Here is a 19,080-nt window from a genome sequence, read left to right on the forward strand (position 1 = left end):
GTGGGTTCAGACGGATCTCATTGTCAGTGGAAGCCCTGCAATATCGCTGCTGAATCAAGGCTCTCCCGCCCCACGTCGATAGTGGGCACGTCTTTGAGATAATAATCCCAGCTTAAACGACTTACCTCAGGGGGTTGTGGCAGGATTAATGGAGTGCTTGGCAAACAAGTGCTGGGCAAATGTAAGTTTGCCGCCCTGCGCCCTGCGTAGGATGTAAGCTCCTAGGTGCAAGGGACCTTGACAGCTATTTATCTCACGCCTACTCAAAGCGCCATAGCACAAGGCTCTGCCCAGAGCTGGCTCCTTGATCCTGTCTGCCAGCCGGTTATCAAGTTTGAGGCAGCCTTGTTCACTGAACTACTGACCCGGATCACTTCTTAGCTGAGGGCTCTGTGTACCTGGAACATAACCTATAAAATGCAAATGTGCTGCCCAGAAGGGAAACCTATTACAAAGTGTTTAGGACCCATTAGCCAGCTGGGGCTTGACCTCATGGGACTCGGGCCAAGGCAATCTGCTGGGAGGGAAAAGTTGGGGGAAGGAAAGCCCGGATGGGGTGCCCTGGACCCCTAGAGCGGGGCGGGGGGCGGGGCTGCTGACCGGAGGAGACAAATCTGAAAAGGAGACAGAAGGGCGGGGCTGAAAACACTCGCTCCCTCGTGCCCTGAGGTCCCTCTCTGTACTTCTGTACTTCTGTACTTCTCTCCGAGGTCCCCTCACCCCGCCCCCCCCCCCCCCCCCCCCCCCCCCGCCTTTTCCCAGGCCTCGGGCGACCGCCCTGGTTAGATGGCTGCCTTTGAAGCTTCTGCGGTTAGTGTGTGAGCTCGGCTCGCTGCCGGGCTGAGCAAACAGGAAGCGGGGCACATCCTGCGTGCGGGCCGGGGACACGCCGTCGCGGCGCAGGCCCGGAAGGTCCTCCGAGTGGCTCCCTGCCTGGCCAAGCCCCAGATGCCCCGCGTCCCTGCAGTCGCGTCCCCCACCCAGCACCCCGCGGGGCTGCCCTCCCGCCCTTGATTGCACCGGGCACTAGCCGGGCCCGCACATCGCGGCCAGCTCCTTCCCACGCCGCGAAGCCTCAGCAGTTACCGCACTCGCCTCCCGGGGCGGCCTGTGGGGGGCTTTCAGGCTGGAAAGCTCAGGCCTGAGGGGAAGAGAGCTGGAGGCGCTGATCTTGTCATGCGTCTGCCTGGCAGGCTGGGTAGGACCGACCAAGCCAAAGAAGTATGGTTTCAGCTTGGGGGAGAAAGGCCTTGTCTTTCCTGGGCTCCCTCCCACGACCACGGAGGGATGGTCGAAAGGCATGGGGCAGGCTGGGGGTGGAGGAAGGAAGTCACGAGAACATCTTGGGAACAGGGGAGTGCCGGCCCAGGATTTCGCAAGTACCACAAGTGGAAAACTTTAAACAGATGCACACCTTTTACTCTAGGATTCTCTTTCTGGAAGTCTATCCTAAGGAAGAAATCGTGGATGTGGATATTTACCTTAAGGATGTTCAATGAAGAATAAAATAAGTAAGCCAACCTGAGCCCATCGGCAGGGCCCTGGTGAAAGCGTCCTGCTACGTTCACAGTGGGCTGCTCGGCGGCCATTACGAGTCACATAGTTGATGAATATTTCCTAGCCTGACAACATCGTGATACTATGTTCAGTGTGCCAAGCAGATACCAACATGGTTTGTGAAGTGTGACTTTTTTGAATTTTTAAAAATTTTAAAATAGCTTTATTTAGGTGTAATTGACCTACAATAAACTGCACCTTTTAAAAGTGTGCAATTTGCTGAGTTTTGACAATGTGTACACCCATGAAACCATCACCACAAGCAAGATAGTAAACATATCCATCACCCCAAAAGTGTCCTGGTGCCCCTCCTGGTCTCTCGGTCCCTTCCCCATCCCCTCAAACCACTGATCTGCTTACTGTGCAGTACAATTTTTGTAAAAAAAAAAAAAAGGAGAGAGAGACAGACAGATAGTTGACTGCTCAAAAACAGAAAAGGATATTCATCTAAACACTATGGAAGATAATTATAGAGAGTTTTTGAATTTTTTATCTGTTTGCTAAATTGTATATAATGAATATGAATTCCTTTTGTAATAAGATGTCATTAAAGTTATTAAAATATCTGCCACATATAACCCACAAAATGAACATTCTAAACTTAGCACGTAGGCATTCAAGAAATGCCCGTTCGATGGGACATTTGCTGGTGGTGTGGAATTGCTTGCAAATGCTTTTTTTTCCATGGTGATGGCTGTGGTGGTGGTAAATATGTGGGTGACGGCCAAGGGGTGTTGATCTAGGTGTGACTGCCCAGGTGGGGATGGCTGTAGGCATGCTGGTGGCAGTGGGCATGATGGCTGTAGGGTGATGACTGAGAGGTGATGGCTGCAGGAGCTATGGTTGTAAGGGTGAGGGCCTCGGTGGGGCTGACTGACAACAGTGACAGTGTCTGTAAGGGTGGTGGCTGGGAGGATGATGCCTGTGCAGTTCATAGTAGCAGTGGTGAGGCAGATAGAGGCAGATGGCCGAGGGGGGTTGACTGTGGGGTGGTCGCTCTAGCAATGATGCCTGCAGTGGTGCTGATGGCAGTGGGCATGACTGCAGGGGCGATTGTTGCATGGGTGATGGCTGTAAGGTGTTGGCTGCAGGGATATGGTGATGGTTGCAGGGGTGATGGCTGTAGGGATGGCGGTTGTAGGGGTAAGGGTGTTTTGTGGGGGTGACTGGCCATAATATCCATAAGGGTGACAACTGGTGAGGATGATGGTTGCAAGGGTGATAATGGCAACGATGATGACGGTAGGGGTGATGGCTTAGGGTATTGACCATAGGGCAGTTGCTGTAGTGATGATAGCTGTAGGTGTGCTGATGGTAGCGAGGATGACTGGAGGGGTGATGGCTGTAAGATGATGGCTACAAGTAGGAGTGATGGTTGTAGGGGTGATAGTAGTGGTACTGATGGCAGTGATGACCTTAGTGATGCAAGGTGACCAGGAGCATTGGCCCAACAGGCAGAGAGGTGGTCGAACTTCTGGTTTCTGGATTGTGATCGGTGAGCTAACAGGCCTGCCTAGGCCACATAACATCTGATTGATTGGCCACGGCGGGGGAGATGGAGCAGAAGGACTGGTGATGATTGACATGAGACGGCAGGGTCAGGACTTTTCTCTGCTTGTTCAACCCAAGAGCAGTCTGCATCAGAATCTCTGGAGACTGAAGCTGGGACTTCCTTCCTCCCTAGGGGCCAGCAGGGGCTGCGATTGCTGTAAGAGTAGGTCACGTGGCAGGGCTTCCTGTACTCTGCTGCTGCCGGGTGTCCATGGCCCTCACCCCCAAGCTGCCACTGCAGCAGTCAGAGTGGCAGCCAGAGGCTCGGTCCATGCTGTGCCCCTGGATGGTGCTGGTGAGGCTGAGCAAGAGGCCTCCACATCTCGACACCTAGGAGAGCAGGGACAGCGTGCCACCAGGGTAGAGGACCATGTTGCGTCGTAAGCCCTCCAATGCCAGCGAGAAGGAGCCCACTCAGAAGAAAAAGGTGAGGAACATCTCTGGGAACTCACTTCTTCCTTCCCTCTGCTCTCTCAACCCATCCCCTCCAGGACTCTTAGGAGCGGGAAGAGCCAAAGACCATATGTTGAGTCTGTAGGCGAGGGCCATTCTCCCAAGAGGAGTGGAACAGGTTTACGAGTTTACTAGAGTAACAGAAGTACAGAAGAGACTTCCAAAATTCTGGAGAAATGGAGTTACAGAATAAACTCTTAGAAGTACCCGACAATGGTGGGACAGAGACCTAAAATTGGAGGCTAGAATCCCAGACTAGAGGTCGAGACTTACAAGATACAATTCTCAAGTTGAATCCTAAGACTGGACTTAATTCTCTCTCCCCTCTGCTGGTCCTGCCACCACTTCTGCCTGAGCATGGCCTCTCAGGAACCATCTCACTCAAAGGGCCCCATGGGCCACCCAGCTGGGAGTCATGATGCTCCCAGGGCCCCTGCCCTCTGGGCATAGCCCAAACTCTGCCCACTTGGCTCAGCTCTCTTGCAGTCCACTGAGATGGGACCTGAGGTGATTTCCAGACTCAGGGAAAGGGCCTCCAAGCCTGCAGTGGGATGCAGGGGACATACAGGTTCTTCCCAGGTGGGGAGAAATTATTTGTGAAGACTGAGAAATGAGGCTGATGAGATGGGGTGTAGGAGTGAGGGCTGAGGAAGAAAATTTCAGTGGGGTGATTTTAAAGGCCAGGAAGAAAAACAGTTGTCATGGACAGCTGAGGTGTTCATCTTCCTGGAGCAGAGGCTGCACTAGAAGATTCCTTGAAGACTCTGCCAGATCTAGATTTCTCTGGCTGGATTTGAGGATTTCTGGACTTAATTCTTTGATCCAATTGTAGGGTTCTCCCAGGCAATCAGCTAGTACATCCTGCACATCCAGCGGGATCCTGGGACCACCCCAAAGCAGGCCTGAACCAGATCCAAGAGGCCTAGGCCTACCCCAGGCCAAGGTCGGGGCCTCCAGGCCCTCACCGTGCCCTGCCAGTTCCCCCTGGAGCTCAGCCCAGGTGCCCTGTCGGGGAGTCCCCTTGTCAAGGGAGCAGCTCCCGGGTGAAGGCTGAACCAGCTGAGACAATGAGCCTCAGGGCACCGGGGTGTGCATCCTGCCCCATCTCAGGGCCTGGGGTGGCTGCCATTTCCGGCTGTACGCTCCCCACACCAGCTGCTTCTCTAAGGTTGCAGGGGAGGTGGGCAGAGGGGGGAGAATCATGAGTCTTCACACAGGCTCTGTCACCCTCGTCCAAGCCCTGCACGGTGCTAGGCCCAGCAGACTTGCCATTGGCTGCCACTCCTCGGCGAGTGGGTCCACTTCCCCTTGCTCTCTGGCTGATGGGGGTGGGAAGCAAAGACTGTTCTAGACGCTGCTGGGCCCCAAACCACAGGAGAGCTGAGCTGAAGGAAACAGTCTGAGAAAGAACTGATACTTTGACACTGGGACCTTGTGCCACCTCAGGCAGAGGTACCCAGGGGCACACAGAAGCCAAAAGTCCCCGTCTTCTTCCCAACTGCCATCATCCAGATTCTGTGTTTGGTGCCTGGCCTCTGGGATCTCCCCCAGGCCTCTCACAGGAGAAGCAAGGTCCATGTGGCACTCTGACGTCCACATCCTCTAGAAGAGGTTTGTCCAGGCAAGCCCTACCTCACCCCTGCCAGAGCCTGGGCCCACCTCCAGAGCCACTCTCCAAGCCTCACACCATGGAAGTGCCCTTAGAAAAGCCAAGCTTCCAGAAGGTGGAGACAGCATCTCCCCTATGCCTGGAGGCAGTAGCTCGGCTCCAGCACTGTGACCTTGGGCAAGTCCCTTCCCCTCAGAAGCCAAGGTGACACAGTGGAAGGGAAAGCACAAAGACAAGCGAGGTCTCTCCTGCCCCTGCTCTTCCCCCTGGGCCTGCCCGATGGAAAGTGTTCTGGGCAGGGGGCAAGCAAGTTGGAATCCCACAGGTTCTAGCCGGAGGACCTTGGACAGTTCATTGGCCTTCTTTGGGCCTCAGTTTCCTCATCTCGGAAAAGGCGGATAGCTCCTGATCTGCCCACCAGGAGGTTGCACGGATCACCTGGGACAATAAATGCGAGAGTGCTCTGTCCCATGCGTGAATGTGCAGCTGTAGGCGGGAGTGGGGAGCACAGGGCAAAGGAGACTCAGTTGGGCCCAGCCCTGAAGTGGAGAAAACAAGACTTAATAGCACTAAGAGCCAGCACTGAGTGAGGGCTCCTTGGGCGCTGGGCGCTGGGCGCTGGGCTGTGCACTTTACTCATCTCTTAGCGTGTTGACTCCTCATGACAGCCTTGTGAGGGAGGGGCAGATAATGTCTGCATCCCTATTTTATGACTGAGCCTCAGAGAGGTTAAATGACTTACCCCAGGTCCCACAGCTAGTAAGCTGCAGAGCAGGGATCCAAGCCAAGATTAATCAGTCTCTAGAGTCTTAACCGCTTCTTCTTCTACTCTCTCATCCCCCAACTGATCTCAAAAGCACTAGAAGATTCTGATGAGCATAAAAGACTCAACCCATCAGTAGGTGAGCTCTGTAAGGCAGACCCAGAAGGCCGTAGAATTAGTGACCTTCCAGACAGAGGGGGAAGCAGGCCCTCTGAGATGGTGGGGTCAGGATGTGGCACCTACTGTACGTTACGAAGGATTGGGGATGCCCCAGATGGAGGGGGGCATAACCCTTGGCTGCCCTTTGGCGACTTTGCCTCCCTCAAGCCCTCTCTCTGCACTCCCTTTGATCTGATTTCACCCAAAGGCCAGTGTTGGAGTGTAGGGAGCGGGAAGGTGTTTGTCCTGGGACCTGTCTCCCCTAAGGATGGTCCTTCCCCAACACACCCCGACTTTCCACCACACCACAGACCTCCCACCGGGGGAAGTGGAGAAGAATCTAGGCTCCATTCCAGTGCTCAGCTGTTCCCTACTTCCCATCTCTCGTTGCCCCTCTCTCCCCCAATCCCAGCATACCACTTCCCCCAGGGTCCCTTCCTACTGCACACCCCTAGCATGACACTCCCACCAGCATGCACTTCCTATGTCCGGTGGCTCCTTATTGTCCACAGGCTAATGCCCAAGCTCCTTGGCATGGCTGGCAAGGGTCTTCCATGGCCATTTATGCTCCACCTCCCACCACACGCTCTGGTGTACTCACCGTTCCATCACTGCTGCGAACATCCCTAACTCACTCTTGTTCAAACCTCTCCCAGCTCCACCTGGAGATATCTTGGCTTTCCTGCATGGCCCAGCTCAAATGCGCCTCCTCCACGAAGCCCTCCTGAGCCCTTCCTCCTCCGTGCTCCCACCTGCTCTCCTGGTAGTGCCCTCCAAACACCACCGTGGTCACCATTGCATCTAATCCATGTCTATACTGGAGGGCAACTTTATGAGCTCTCGGCACAGCAACATGGACGGGCTACCAGAGTCACAGACCTGAGTTCAAACCCCTGCTCTTACTGCTACCAGCTGTGTAACTCTGCCTAGGACACTTCATTTCTGAGTCTCAGTCTCCCCAGCTGGGCAGTGGGGATGTAAGATGGGCCTGTGGTGAGGCTGTGGTGATGGATTAGTTTGGCCAGGTTTTGAACTTTCCATCCAAGGAAACATACAGCCTCCTTTTCGGTGGCAGCCCCTTCTGCTCACCAGTGTATCTGTAAGATTCATCCCCATTGTTGGGAGAGCTGTACTTAGTGCATTGCTATGTACTATTCCCTCGTATGACTCTGCCACAATTCATGGATGCATTCCACAGTTGATGGGCATTTGGGGTGTTTCCAGTTAAATTGGATTTTGAAGGAGGGGAGAAACTGTGATTGACAGAGAGGAGGGCGGAGTGTTCCAGGTGGGGAATGCCCTGGGTCAGAGGCTGGAGGTGGATCATAGGAAAGGCCAAGCACACACGGACATTGCTGAGGGGTTGCTGTGTCAGGCGCTCACTCCCTTCATCCTCACAATCACCTGATGAGGCAGGTACTCCTGCCTTCATTTCACCCATGAGGAAATGGAAGCCCAGAGAAGCTGAGGAACTCACGAGGCTTCACCAAGCCGGGGAATGGCAGAACCAAGATAGGAACTCTTGCCTTGCTGACTGACAGAGACTGAGGTTTGGGGACATTAAATAACTTGCTGAAGGTCACATATCCCAGAGTTGAACCCAGCAACGTCTGAAGCCAGACAAATAGTTCTTTCCACGATGCCCACATGCTCTCCTTAGACACGACAACTGGAGGCCGGGCAGAAAGTCCAAAGGGGCTCCAGGATTTCCACTCACACCTGGGTGAGGGGTCACTTCAGGGTCACCGAAAGGCATTCAGGGTATTTGGGGCTGCCCCTGCGGTTGGAGGTAGGCCAGGCAGAAGGCCACTCTGGCCAGCCCTCATGCTTAGTCACCCAAAGAACTTGTCTCATCCTTTCCATGTCCCTGGGCTGAGGAGCGGCCAGCTATGCCCAAGTCCCAGCAGCACCCCCACAGCCCTTTTGGATTATTTCTTCCTGCTTTTGGCTAAAGCTGGGACAGAGGGGCCCTGACACAGGTCCTGGGAGCCAAAGGCCCCCCTGCCAGCTCCTAGACTGCAGATTAATGACAGGAAAAGGAAAGAACTGTGCGATTAGAGGGCAGCCTGGCGGTGAGTTTACTCTTCCCCAACAAAGACCACTTCCGGCCCCACACAGGCCCTCCTGCTTGCTCTCCAGGCTCCCAGTCCCTGGGGCTTCAGGGGCGACTCTCGGCCTCCTGGTCTGCCGACCAGGCTGAGGGGTGGTGGAGAAAAGGCCACAATAGCCCCATTGGCCTATAAATAGCAGCCCAGCCTGCCCTTCTTGGGCCCAGGCCAGCCTGGTGCCCACCCTCTCTCTGTTCCCTCTTTTCCAGGCAATAAGTGGAGGAAGTTATCCAGGCAGCTGCATCCTAGCCATACAAGAGGAGGAAATAAATGGAAGGTGGAGGAGAGAAGGGGAAAGAAAGGGAGAAAAAGAGGAAAGAATAGTGGGTGGGGAAAACCAAGGAAAGAGGATGGAGGAGATGCATGGGAACCAGCGCGGTCACCCCACGGTCACACTTTCCCCTCCCCACTCACAGCCCCCTTTTCCGGCTCCTAACGTGGCATGGAAGGGGCTTTCTGACTGAGGCTGCAGGTGCCCCACCCGGGAAGCCCTCAAGATGGTGGTGTCTGCTCCGCCTGACCGCTGACCTAGTTTCTGGTCAGCTAGCTTGCTGCGACCTCTAGGAAGGTGTGGCCCTGACCCTGATTGCTGGTTTGCCTTTGGTCCAGACCCACCAAGAGAGGGGAACTCAAGTGCTCTACTGCAGTCCCAGGCGGCAGAGCTAATTGTGTGTGTGGTGGGGGCACGCAGGTGATATTGCCCCTGCCCTGGGGGGTTGTCACTGGACCCCCCTTTCGTAGGAAAGAGGATGTGAAACTTTCGGCTTTGTGTGGGTTCGGGGCTTTGCTTCCTCAAGCCCTTATCTCTGGTGTCTGCAGTCTATCCCGCTCTATCTGTCTGGCCATCTGTGAACCCGGTTCCTGTGTGTATCTCTGGTCTTGACTGTTGATCTTGATTCAGGTTCAGCCTCCTCTCCTGTGTGGGAAGCCTGCCCTCCTTACCTGCCGGGCCCTGGTTTCTGGCTGCTCTCTTGGCGTGTGCATGCATATCCAGTTCAGAAAGCTCACTTCCTGAAAACAGTCTCTTCAGTGCAAACCATAGGTCAGGCCCGACGTCCGAACACCGGCCCACGCCAGCAGCGGCCAGCTCATCACGTTAGCGGTTAGGGTGAAAAGCTGAGATGAAGAAAGAGAAAATGGCGGCTTTCTTTTTTACTAAATTAGCCCCAATCGTTCATGTCCCAAATCTGTGGGCACACAGTCCCTACTGTCATTTTCCAGAAAGCGTAATGCCAGGTCTTGCTGGCTTCTGGGGGATTGTTTTGCTCCTCTTGGGACACAGATGCAGCAAGCTGGAGGTCCCAATATGTTTGCCCCAATTCACTGTGACGGGAGACCACAGGAGACATGCTCGGAGCAGCCCAGAGCCCCGAGGCTGGAGCGAGGGGTTCAGAGGGTTTGCTGCCCGGTTATCTAACGATGATGCTATTGCCCGTGCTGAGGGCTGTCTCTAGCAGGAGATAAGCGTTTACTCTGACTCTTTTAGTCTTTCACTCCAGGGTTCTGGGGGCCAAACTTCAGGTACTGGGGGAAATCTGGCATTAGGCCGAGGCCTGCTGAGGTCAGGAGCTTGCTTCATTAGGGTCCCTTTACCACGGAAGATCAAGATAAAGCCAGGTAGCTCCAAGGACGTCTTGGCACTTCACTCATTAGCCCTGGGCCCTCAGGACACGTGCGACTCTGCCCAGGGGTGGGCTGTGTGCGTGCGTGTTGGGGGTGGTGGAACAGCTCCTCACTCTGCCAGCCATTTTAGCAGCGCTGATTGCAACACCTCTGCTCCTTCCAGCTCTCGCTGCAGCGCTCCAGCAGCTTCAAGGATTTTGCCAAATCCAAACCCAGCTCCCCGGTGGTGAGCGAGAAGGAATTTAATCTGGATGATAATGTGAGTCTCAGAGCCTCCTTGGGGGATCTGGCTGCACGTCCTGGCGGGGGCGGGGAGAGGGGAAAGAGGCGACTTTAAGATTGTTGAGGCAAAGCCCACCTCTCCCACCCACCAAAATTCTGGGCCCTCAAAACTCACCTGCATTCTTTTCAATTACAAATTAATTGCCAAATTAATTACAAATGAACAGGGTTGAGGACAGGGCTGGGGCTAAGGGGGAGGGGGGCCTGCCATTCTCACCTCTCCAGCCTCTGTCCAACTGAAGCCTCCTTTGGCCCCCAAGTCCTGAACCCAGACAGGGTCACCAGGACCCCTGCACCTCCTCCTTTGTTGTTACAGATTCCAGAAGATGACTCAGGCGTCCCTAGCCCAGAAGATGCTGGGAAGAGTGGCAAAAAGCTGGGGAAGAAGTGGAGGGCCGTGATTTCCCGAACCATGAACAGGAAGATGGGCAAGATGATGGTGAAGGCCCTGTCGGAGGAGATGGTGAGGCCTGGGGATCCAGGGGAGACACAGGGGACAGGGAGGACAGGCGCCACTCTGACAGAGTGTGAGCATGGTCACCTTGACAGCCAGAGCCCTGCGGCGATGCCTGAAGGCCTGACTCAATACCAGAAGGGTCACACGGGAGGGGAGCTCGCTCTCAGCCATGGATGTGGCAGCAAGACAGGGTCCTGAGAGAGCAGTGGTTGAGTTCAAGGAGAGGTGAAAGTCTGGGTAAGAGAAGCTTCCTGGGAAGGCAGGCCTGAGCAGAGGGCACGGCTGAAAGGGAGATGAGATCTCCTGAGGTAAATTCATCCACTTCAAAGTTTTGCTTGGAACTACTCCCAGGGTTGGGAAGGCTTGATTGGAAGAGGGGCCCTATGAGAGAAAATAGAGAAGGCTGGCTTTGGCCCAGGGAGGGAGGGCAGGACAGACAGCTGCGGGGCTGACACATCCAAGTAGCAGAAGTCATGTAATGAGTCCGGTGTGCTTGTGGCTCTTACAGGAGGTGTCCCAACAGTGGTGTGCTGGAGTCAGCTCCTGCTGGCTCATACCAGCTCAGGACAGCAGTTGGTCAAATTTCCAGGAAGTTTGTGAGCCAGGTGTGAAACATAGCCATTAGTAAAAATTAAATTATGTGAACTTAGAATTAAATAAATTATATTAAAAATAAAGGGAATACAGTCAAGCTTCAAAATTCATCACTTCCTAATTCTTAGACTACCTTTCACTATTCTCTACACCCTTGAGGTGATTTGTACCTATAGTCTCTGTGCAGTGGAAACAGTTGATGATAGTGTGCTGCTCGTTCAGAGACGTCACAGTGGTAGCTTGACCTTGACCATGGCAGGTGTATTTACAGTACAGGAATTGGCAACTGCTGCAGGTCGGGGTTCTTATGCCAGTGAGCCAGCTGTGAAAGAGTTACTACCACTGTGCTGAGGCATGGGGAGGTGAAGGGGCCCTGGTACCAGGCCCACTTGGTTGTGGGCTTCTGCGTGGCGTTGGGGAACATTCCTCTGTTACTTCTCATCTGTAGACTCGGGACAATCAAGCATTTACCCTCAAGTGAGGATTAAATGAAATGACAGGCATGCCTGGCACATACAAGCACCGTCAAAAGTGTGACTTTCCAGCACCATGGTGTGCTTGCCTGTGCCCCAGGTGCAGTTCAGAGTCGCGCTCTGGCATCACGGCCTTTTCTGCACGTACATCGGCACTTTAAGCTGACACAGCACGTTCACACGGCACCCTAGGGGAGCCTCATTCCGTGAGGTAGGCCGGGCAAGGACTGTCATTCCCACTTTACGGAAGAGGAAACGAGGGCTCAGAGAGTGCCGTACAGCCTGTTGGGGCAGAGCTGGTGCTCAAGCCAAGCCCCAGCTCTCCACCGAGCCCAGGCCCACTTCCTCTGCACCCAGGGCTGCCCCAAGTGCACCCTGGCCAGGGCTGCTTAGGGCTTCCTGCCTCCCCTCCCCTGCAGGGAGACCCTCTGGAGGAGGGCTCAGCCTCCCCAACATCTCCAGACTGCAGCCTGGACAGCCCTGGCCCTGAGAAGATGGCGCTGGCCTTTTCTGAGCAGGAGGAGCGTGAGCTCCCAGCACTTAGCCGCCAGGCATCCACGGGTGAGTAGGGGAGGTAAGGGGACACCTACTGAGTCCGCAGAAAAAAGACTGAGTTAGGACCATGCAGGCAGCTGTCTGGGGTTGGGGGGTAAGAGAAATGAACCTTCACATTTGCCTGTTGGGAACTTTCCCAGCTCTCCTCACGTTCAGTCTTCTCAGCGACCTCATGGGGCCGGCACTGTTATTGTCTCCACTTTATTGATGCGAAAACTGAGGCTCAGGGAGATTAAGTGACTTGCCCAAGGTGACCCAGTCTTGAACTTAGGTCTGGCCTAGAGGAGCTGCCACTTGCTGTCCCCAGGCCCTGGACAGGCCCAAGAGCAGAGGAAGAGTCTCATTGCCCTGTGGGACCAGGCCACCCCCACCCTTCCAAGGGGAGCTAATGGCTACAGCTCCCTGGACCTCTGACATCCAGGCGGGGGCTGGGGGTGTAGGGTCTCCAGCTGTGAAGACTCAGCGTCTTGGATGCCAGCCCTTGGTTTGCTGGGCTCAGGGCATGACTTGGCATCTTCTAGATGTCCGTGAGGCTGGATAGGAGGTTCTGGCAGCCCTGCCTGGAGGCGGGGCTGTGGGCCATGAGCTGTAGGCCCACTGCGCCCTGCCTTTCTCACCCCTGGGGCTAGTTCCAAGTCCCCTGCTCTCTCTCTGGCTCCACAGACACCTCCCTGCCCCCACTGAAAGCCATTTAAAACCCCCTTCGTCTTTTCCCCTCCCCAGAGAGAAAGAGCCCATCTGAGTTTCCATGTGATGTAACTAGACACTGAATCTTATTAAGTAGAGAAAGTAAAATAGTGATGTAGGGTGTGGCTCCCTGGGTGGAAGGAGCACTGGAGTGGGAGTCAGGAGACCTGGAGTGGAATAGACCCAGTGCTGCCAATTAGAAGGTGAGAGGCCTTGGGCAAGTCACTTGGCCTTTCTGGCCTCAGTTTTCCTTATCTGTTCCTTGGAGTGTTGGCCCAGTTAATGTCTAGAGGCCCTACCCATTTTCCCATTCTTTGGACTGTGAGCCGTTTCTCCTGCTTTCAACTGTTTTCATGTCTGAGGCCCCCAGAGGTGAAGCTGTGCTCCTGCAGGGTGGCCGAGGGGCTGATGGGTAGGAATCCCTTCCGCAGTGTGACACTTGCCAGAGCCCAGCTTTCTTCCCCAGCATGTATCCCTGGGACTTCCAGCCAGACCCCCCGGAAACCCCCTGCTGGGCACTGCCCCAGCTGTCCTGGGACAGAGGTGACCCAAACCCCTGCCCCATCTTCTGCAGGCAGTGAGCTCTGCAGCCCCAGCCCAGGCTCTGGCAGCTTTGGGGAGGAACCACCTGCCCCCGAGTACACAGGGCCCTTCTGCGGCCGGGCACGAGTCCACACTGACTTCACTCCCAGCCCCTATGACCATGACTCGCTGAAACTTCAGGTAAGGTTTGCATCCGGGCCCCACCTGAGCCGGGAAGGCTGTACTCATAAAGGAGGCTGGACTGAGACAGGGTAGGACAGTGTCAGTGGAGGCCAAGGGACCACCCCTCATCTCTCCCCTACTCTGCTCTGCTCTCCTTTCTTCCCACAGAAGGGAGATGTGATCCAGATCATTGAAAAGCCACCTGTGGGCACATGGCTGGGCCTGCTCAATGGCAAGCTGGGCTCTTTCAAGTTCATCTATGTGGATGTGCTGCCCGAGGAGGCTGTGGGGCCTGCACGCCCCAGCCGCCGACAGAGCAAGGGCAAGAGGCCCAAGCCCAAGACTCTGCATGAGCTGCTGGAGCGCATCGGCCTGGAGGTTTGAGCTGGGACCGGCACTGGTGTCTAGGATCAAGGGAGGCACACATGTCCCAGGGATGGGGGCCAGGGCATGTCAGCTATAGGGGGAGGGAGGGATCCCAGGCAGGGGTGGCTTGTAAGCGGCCTTGCTGGTGGCCTACCTCCGCCCACAGGAGCACACATCCACCCTGCTGCTCAATGGGTACCAGACGCTGGAAGACTTCAAAGAGCTGCGGGAAACACACCTCAATGAGCTGAACATCATGGACCCGCAGCACCGGGCCAAGCTGCTCACGGCCGCTGAGCTGCTGCTGGACTATGACAGTGAGTGGGTTTAAGACTGGAGAGGGTGCCCACTGGTATCCCCCCCACCCCCACCGCTCGGCCCTGCAGCCCTCTGCAGTGGGAAGGCACTTTGCACATTTGAACTTCAGTCTCAGGCAGTTCATGGGCAGAAGGGGTTTTAGGGATGATGGGGCCCAACTCCGTTTGGGATTATAAGGAGACTTAAGGCCAGAGAAGGTGAGGCAGGTACTACAGCCTTAAAGCTGGGTGGTGACAGAGCCAGGATTCGGGTGCAGATTCCAGGTCCTGGCCAAGAGCTAAGCTTCAGCTCCGGGGCCAGGCAGCCAGTGTGGAAACCACTGCCATCTGCTTCTAAGCCAGAGCGGGCAAGAAGGGCAGGGGTGGTGGTGGGCCAGAGGGAGGACTGCCTGCAGTGGACTTCCCAGGGTCTCTACCCCGACGCGGGGGCTCCTTGGGGCTTCTGAAGCCGCCCCGCTAAGGCCCACGCCCCCTCCGTATTCTGTCTCCCTCCCTCGGCCCTGGCAGCCGGCAGCGAGGAGGCGGAAGAGGGCGCCGAGAGCAGTCAGGAGCCAGGGGCGCGCACGGTGTCGGAACCCAAGGTGGACATCCCACGCGACTCGGGCTGCTTCGAGGGCTCGGAGAGCGGGCGCGACGAGGCAGAGCTGGCGGGTGCCGAGGAGCAGCTGCACGGCCTCTCCCTGGCCGGGGCGCCTTGAGGCGGCGGCGGCGCAGCCCAGGCTGGGCCCGAGCAGCACGGCCGCGAGCATGGACCCGGCCTCCCGCGGTGGCCGGCCCGGAGGACTGGCGCCCAGCCTGGGCCTGCTCTCCCGGGGGCGCCTATGGCCGCAGAGGCCGGCCAGGGCCCTACAGGCTTGGCTGGAGTGGATGAGGAGCAGCCCACGCGCACATTCCACCTACCTGGCCCCTTCCCTCCACCAGCTGCTGACAGCACAGCCCTTCCAGGCACTGCCCGCTCCTAGTGCGGCCACAGCAAGTGGGACACCGAAGGGCCACCCTGCCCATGTCCCTCACCACCAAGGCCTCCAAACTCTCCTTGCCCCCACACCACCTTCCCCTGTCATGCTGCTCCTGAAAAGGGGACCAAATCAGTGCTTCAGGTCAGTCTCAAAACCCTAGGGGAGCTGGCCATTTAAAAGGACCCTAACTGATCAGGGCTAAGTCCAGAATTCCCTAAGTAAGGTTTGAAGAAAGTCATACCGACCTTTCCTACTTTCCTTCTCCTTAACTTTCTTAGAAGTTTGGCCACTAAATCACTATGTGTGTTGAACCAAGTGCCTTCCCCAGTCTGGGTCTAGGGCTGGTCGGGATTAGAATGGATAGTTACTGAGGGCCTTGCCAGCTCTGACATTCTGTGACATTAAATGTCTGCTTGCTTGTTACCTGTGGCCCAGGACACCAGTGGGGTTTGCTGAGGGGGCTGGAGGGGCCTTGGGCTCCCAAATGAAATGGCTCCTCCTGCTCATCCGTTCTGTACCTCGCTACATAACTCAGGTCCAGCTGCAACTTCCCCCAGCTTAAAACAATGCCCATCCTCACACAATACACACCCTTCTCTTCCACTCCTGGCCCCTCCGATGGCACTTTCCCCCAGGCCCATGGCAGACTGTCAGACCTGGCTTCCAAGGACAGAACAGCCCCTCAGAAGCCAAATGCAGGTCTGGGCCCAGACTTAGCAGTCATGTGGGTCCACACAAGCAAAAAAGAATGAAGCTTGACACTGAGGAGTCAACTACTTTGCCCTGCTAAAGATTTTGACGTACCCTGAGCTCCAAAAGGGTAGGGAGAGTACCTGTTGATGGGCGCCTCCCTTGATCCCAGCCCTGAATTCCCAGAGTAACCCTTCCCCAGGGCTCACCTGGCCCAGGGACAAACTGCCACTATGTCTAAGACTGCCTGCTTGGTGAACACGTCTGGCCCTACTACCAGGAACCTTGGTAAATGTCAGCGTGGGGAAGGGTTTGGGTGTAAATATGAGCAGGGTGGAGACAGATAGGTTGGCAGCAATAAACATAGGTAGAACTAAATGACCGTCTCCAGTTATCTTTCCTATGGAGCGAGGGTGGGGGGAGAGACAGACCAGTCTTCTTCAAAGTCAGACGCCGCAAGATGTCCTCCATTGTCCTTTCAGGGCCATCGGCCCCTTCCCTGAAGATGCTTACTGCTCTTGATCCTGCTGACCTAAAGCCCCAGTCAGAAGCCCTAGCTGGCTCTGTCCTCTCCACTAACAAGGCCCCCTCGGAGCTCAGGCTCCTGTGGCCACAGGCCCTGCTGGGGTCTCCGAGTGGGTAGCTACTTCCCATTTCCTAGAACTATTCACTTAACAAGAGTCTTGAAGACTTCCACCCCAGTGAGGAAGGGCCTGCACTGGGGGCTGTCCACGTCCAAGAGGGGAAGATGTGCATTCAGCATGGCCTTCCCTCTGAGGCCACCTCTTCCTGGGCCCCACCCTGTGCCCACTGAAGCTACACCGTCTCCTGTGAGGTGGGATAGAGACGACGACCCCTGGCTTCCTTTGTTTCTGCTGGCATTAACTGCATTAGGGAGGGCAAGTTGGAGGGAGAGCAGCCACCAGAGTGAAGACAAGGTCACTCTGCCTCCAGGCTTTGTTCTGAGCTACACTCATCCCACTGCTCTTAGTGGCTGTGGGCGTCAGGAAACTGCAAGCATGATCCTCACCAAAGAAAGGAGGAGGAGCCCAAACGGCCTCAAAGCCCCAGTGGCACGAATAATTGCTGTCATTTAGTGAGCACCGACACGGGTGCCAGGCACCGAGCGCTCTGCATTGATTCTCTCATAGAATCCTCATGGGACCCCCTGAGGTAGGTACCGTTGTCTTCCCATTTTACAGAGGAGGAAACTGAGGCTCAGACAGGCTGAAGAAGTTGAGCAGGAAGCCAAACAAGCTTTCAGAGGCCCCCATCCTCCAGAGGGCCATCTGACCTCCGTAATGCACACACCCTTGGTTTGACACAGCCATTCCTCTCCTAGGCTTCCATCCACAGAAAGAGCCACATGGGTGCACACAGATATATGGACAAAGACATTTGCGGCAGCTTTGTCTGTAAGAGTAAAACGTTGGAAAAAGCCAGATGGGGAACTAGTTAGATACATTATGGTTCATTTACACAATACCTTGCAGCCATTAAACATGATGTGGTAGAAAAATACTTAATGACAAGGGAAAAATCTTCATGATTTTTTATTCTTTAATTTTTGATTTTAAAATTATACCAATAAGGTACAAACTTTCTCTCTTTTTTGTGAGGAAGATTGTCCCTGAGCTAACATCCATTGTCAATCTTCCTCTTCTTGCTGGAGGAATATTGTCGCTGAGATAACATCTGTGCCAATCTTCCTCTATTTTATGTGGGATGCCGCCACAGCATGGCTTGGTGAGCAGTGCTAGGTCTGCGCCCAAGATGTGAACCTGCAAACCCCAGGCCGCTGAAGCAGAGCGCACAAAACTCAGCCACTATGTCAGCGGGCAGGCCCCACAAACTTTCTTGTTGCAAAAGAAGTCGGTGCTATATCAAGGGGAAAAACAAATACTGAAACATTGTTTATAGGGTGATTCCATTTTTATTTAAAAAAAGGAAAACACACACACAGAATAAAGACTGGAAAGATCTGGATCAAATGGTTACCAGTGGTGATCTTGTAAGGTGGGTGGGGGGGTTGGGGGAGTGAGAGAGAGAAGTGTTCACTTTCTATGTTCTTGTTTTATTTGAGCCTCAAAAGTATTCAAAAATTAAAAGGAACAATATTTTAATTTTTGAAAACAATAAAGCTAAAGAAACAAATAGGCCCAAGCCTCTGGCCTCCAATTTGGGGTAGCAGCAAAGTCTTTATCCTACGGCCTTTTGGCACAGGCTTCTGGAAAGAGGGGAGTGGGGGGTGAACAGGCCCAAAGTGCTTAAAATAAACACACACCAAGAGGACCCTATCAGAGGAAATTCCTAAACCTTTAAAACCCCTGAGTAATACTATCTATTAGCTCCAAGCTGGGGAAAGAAAACTATCAGACAAAGAGGAATGACTGAAGAAACAACCTTTTGAAATCCTCCCCTGTCCTGGGGAGGGGGACGGGGGATCTGAGAGTGATCAGGCTGCAGCTGGTCTATTGGCCGAGTCCAGGCTGAAAGTAGCCAGTTGTGCAAGGGCTCCAAGATCACAGGACTTTGAGAGGGGCCGGGGAGGAGGGGCAAGAAGGAAATGTAGACTCCAGGCCGAGAGAGGGGCGAGAAAGGGAGTGCCTCTGGGGGTCTGCAGCCCAGGGCCTCCAGGCAGGGCTGCCAGAACCTCCTGTCCAGCCTCACAGACACCTGCAAGATGCCAAGTGGCGCCTTGAGCCCAGCAAACCAAGGGCTGGCATCCAAGACACTGAGTCTTTACAGCTGGAGATCCTACACCCCCAGCCCCCGCCTGGATGTCAGAGGTCCAGGGAGCTGTAGCCATTAGCTCCCCTTGGAAGGGTGGGGGTGGCCTGGTCCCACAGGGCAATGAGACTCTTCCTCTGCTCTTGGGCCTGTCCAGGGCCTGGGGACAGCAAGTGGCAGCTCCTCTAGGCCAGGGGAGGCCTAGCAGTTAGGAACTTAGGCCAACCTGAGGTCAAGTCGTGGCTCTGTCACTCATTAGCTGGGTCACCTTGGATAAGTCACTTAACCTCCTTGAGCCTCACTTTCTACATCAATAAAGTGGGGATAACGTACTAGCCCCATGGGGTTGTTACAAAGATTGAATGAAGTAATGTATGTAAAATATTTAGCACAATGTCCATCACAAAATCAATGCTCAATGAATGATACCATTCACCACTCT

At 54.9% G+C, this 19,080-nt stretch overlaps 1 protein-coding gene across 2 annotated transcripts; it reads left to right on the top strand.

Moving 5' to 3' along the window:
* The first annotated feature begins 3,158 nt into the window (after positions 1-3,158).
* SASH3 (SAM and SH3 domain containing 3) lies at positions 3,159-16,286 on the top strand. 2 transcript variants are annotated; one of them, XM_001500403.6, is made up of 8 exons: positions 3,159-3,535; positions 9,987-10,082; positions 10,422-10,568; positions 12,049-12,190; positions 13,446-13,594; positions 13,745-13,954; positions 14,109-14,259; positions 14,767-16,286. In XM_001500403.6, the coding sequence occupies exons 1-8, from the start codon at positions 3,479-3,481 to the stop codon at positions 14,955-14,957; spliced, it is 1,143 nt and encodes a 380-aa protein (XP_001500453.1). In that variant the 5' UTR covers positions 3,159-3,478; the 3' UTR covers positions 14,958-16,286. The 2 variants fall into 2 exon arrangements, with proteins under 2 accessions (XP_001500453.1, XP_023489018.1); XM_023633250.2 differs by lacking the exon at positions 9,987-10,082 and having other exon boundaries at positions 3,286-3,535.
* Positions 16,287-19,080: the final 2,794 nt, after the last annotated feature.

The sequence above is a fragment of the Equus caballus genome, chromosome X (assembly GCF_041296265.1).
Source record: "Equus caballus isolate H_3958 breed thoroughbred chromosome X, TB-T2T, whole genome shotgun sequence".
Lineage (NCBI taxonomy): Eukaryota > Metazoa > Chordata > Mammalia > Perissodactyla > Equidae > Equus > Equus caballus.

What these genes read in the sequence shown, in the direction of transcription:
- SASH3 (XM_001500403.6), top strand. Translation starts at nt 3,479, where the DNA reads ATGTTGCGTCGTAAGCCCTCCAATGCCAGCGAGAAGGAGCCCACTCAG. An exon ending in AATTTAATCTGGATGATAAT is followed by an intron (nt 10,083 to 10,421) that starts GTGAGTCTCAGA and finishes TTGTTGTTACAG; the next exon opens with ATTCCAGAAGATGACTCAGG. An exon ending in TAGCCGCCAGGCATCCACGG is followed by an intron (nt 12,191 to 13,445) that starts GTGAGTAGGGGA and finishes CATCTTCTGCAG; the next exon opens with GCAGTGAGCTCTGCAGCCCC.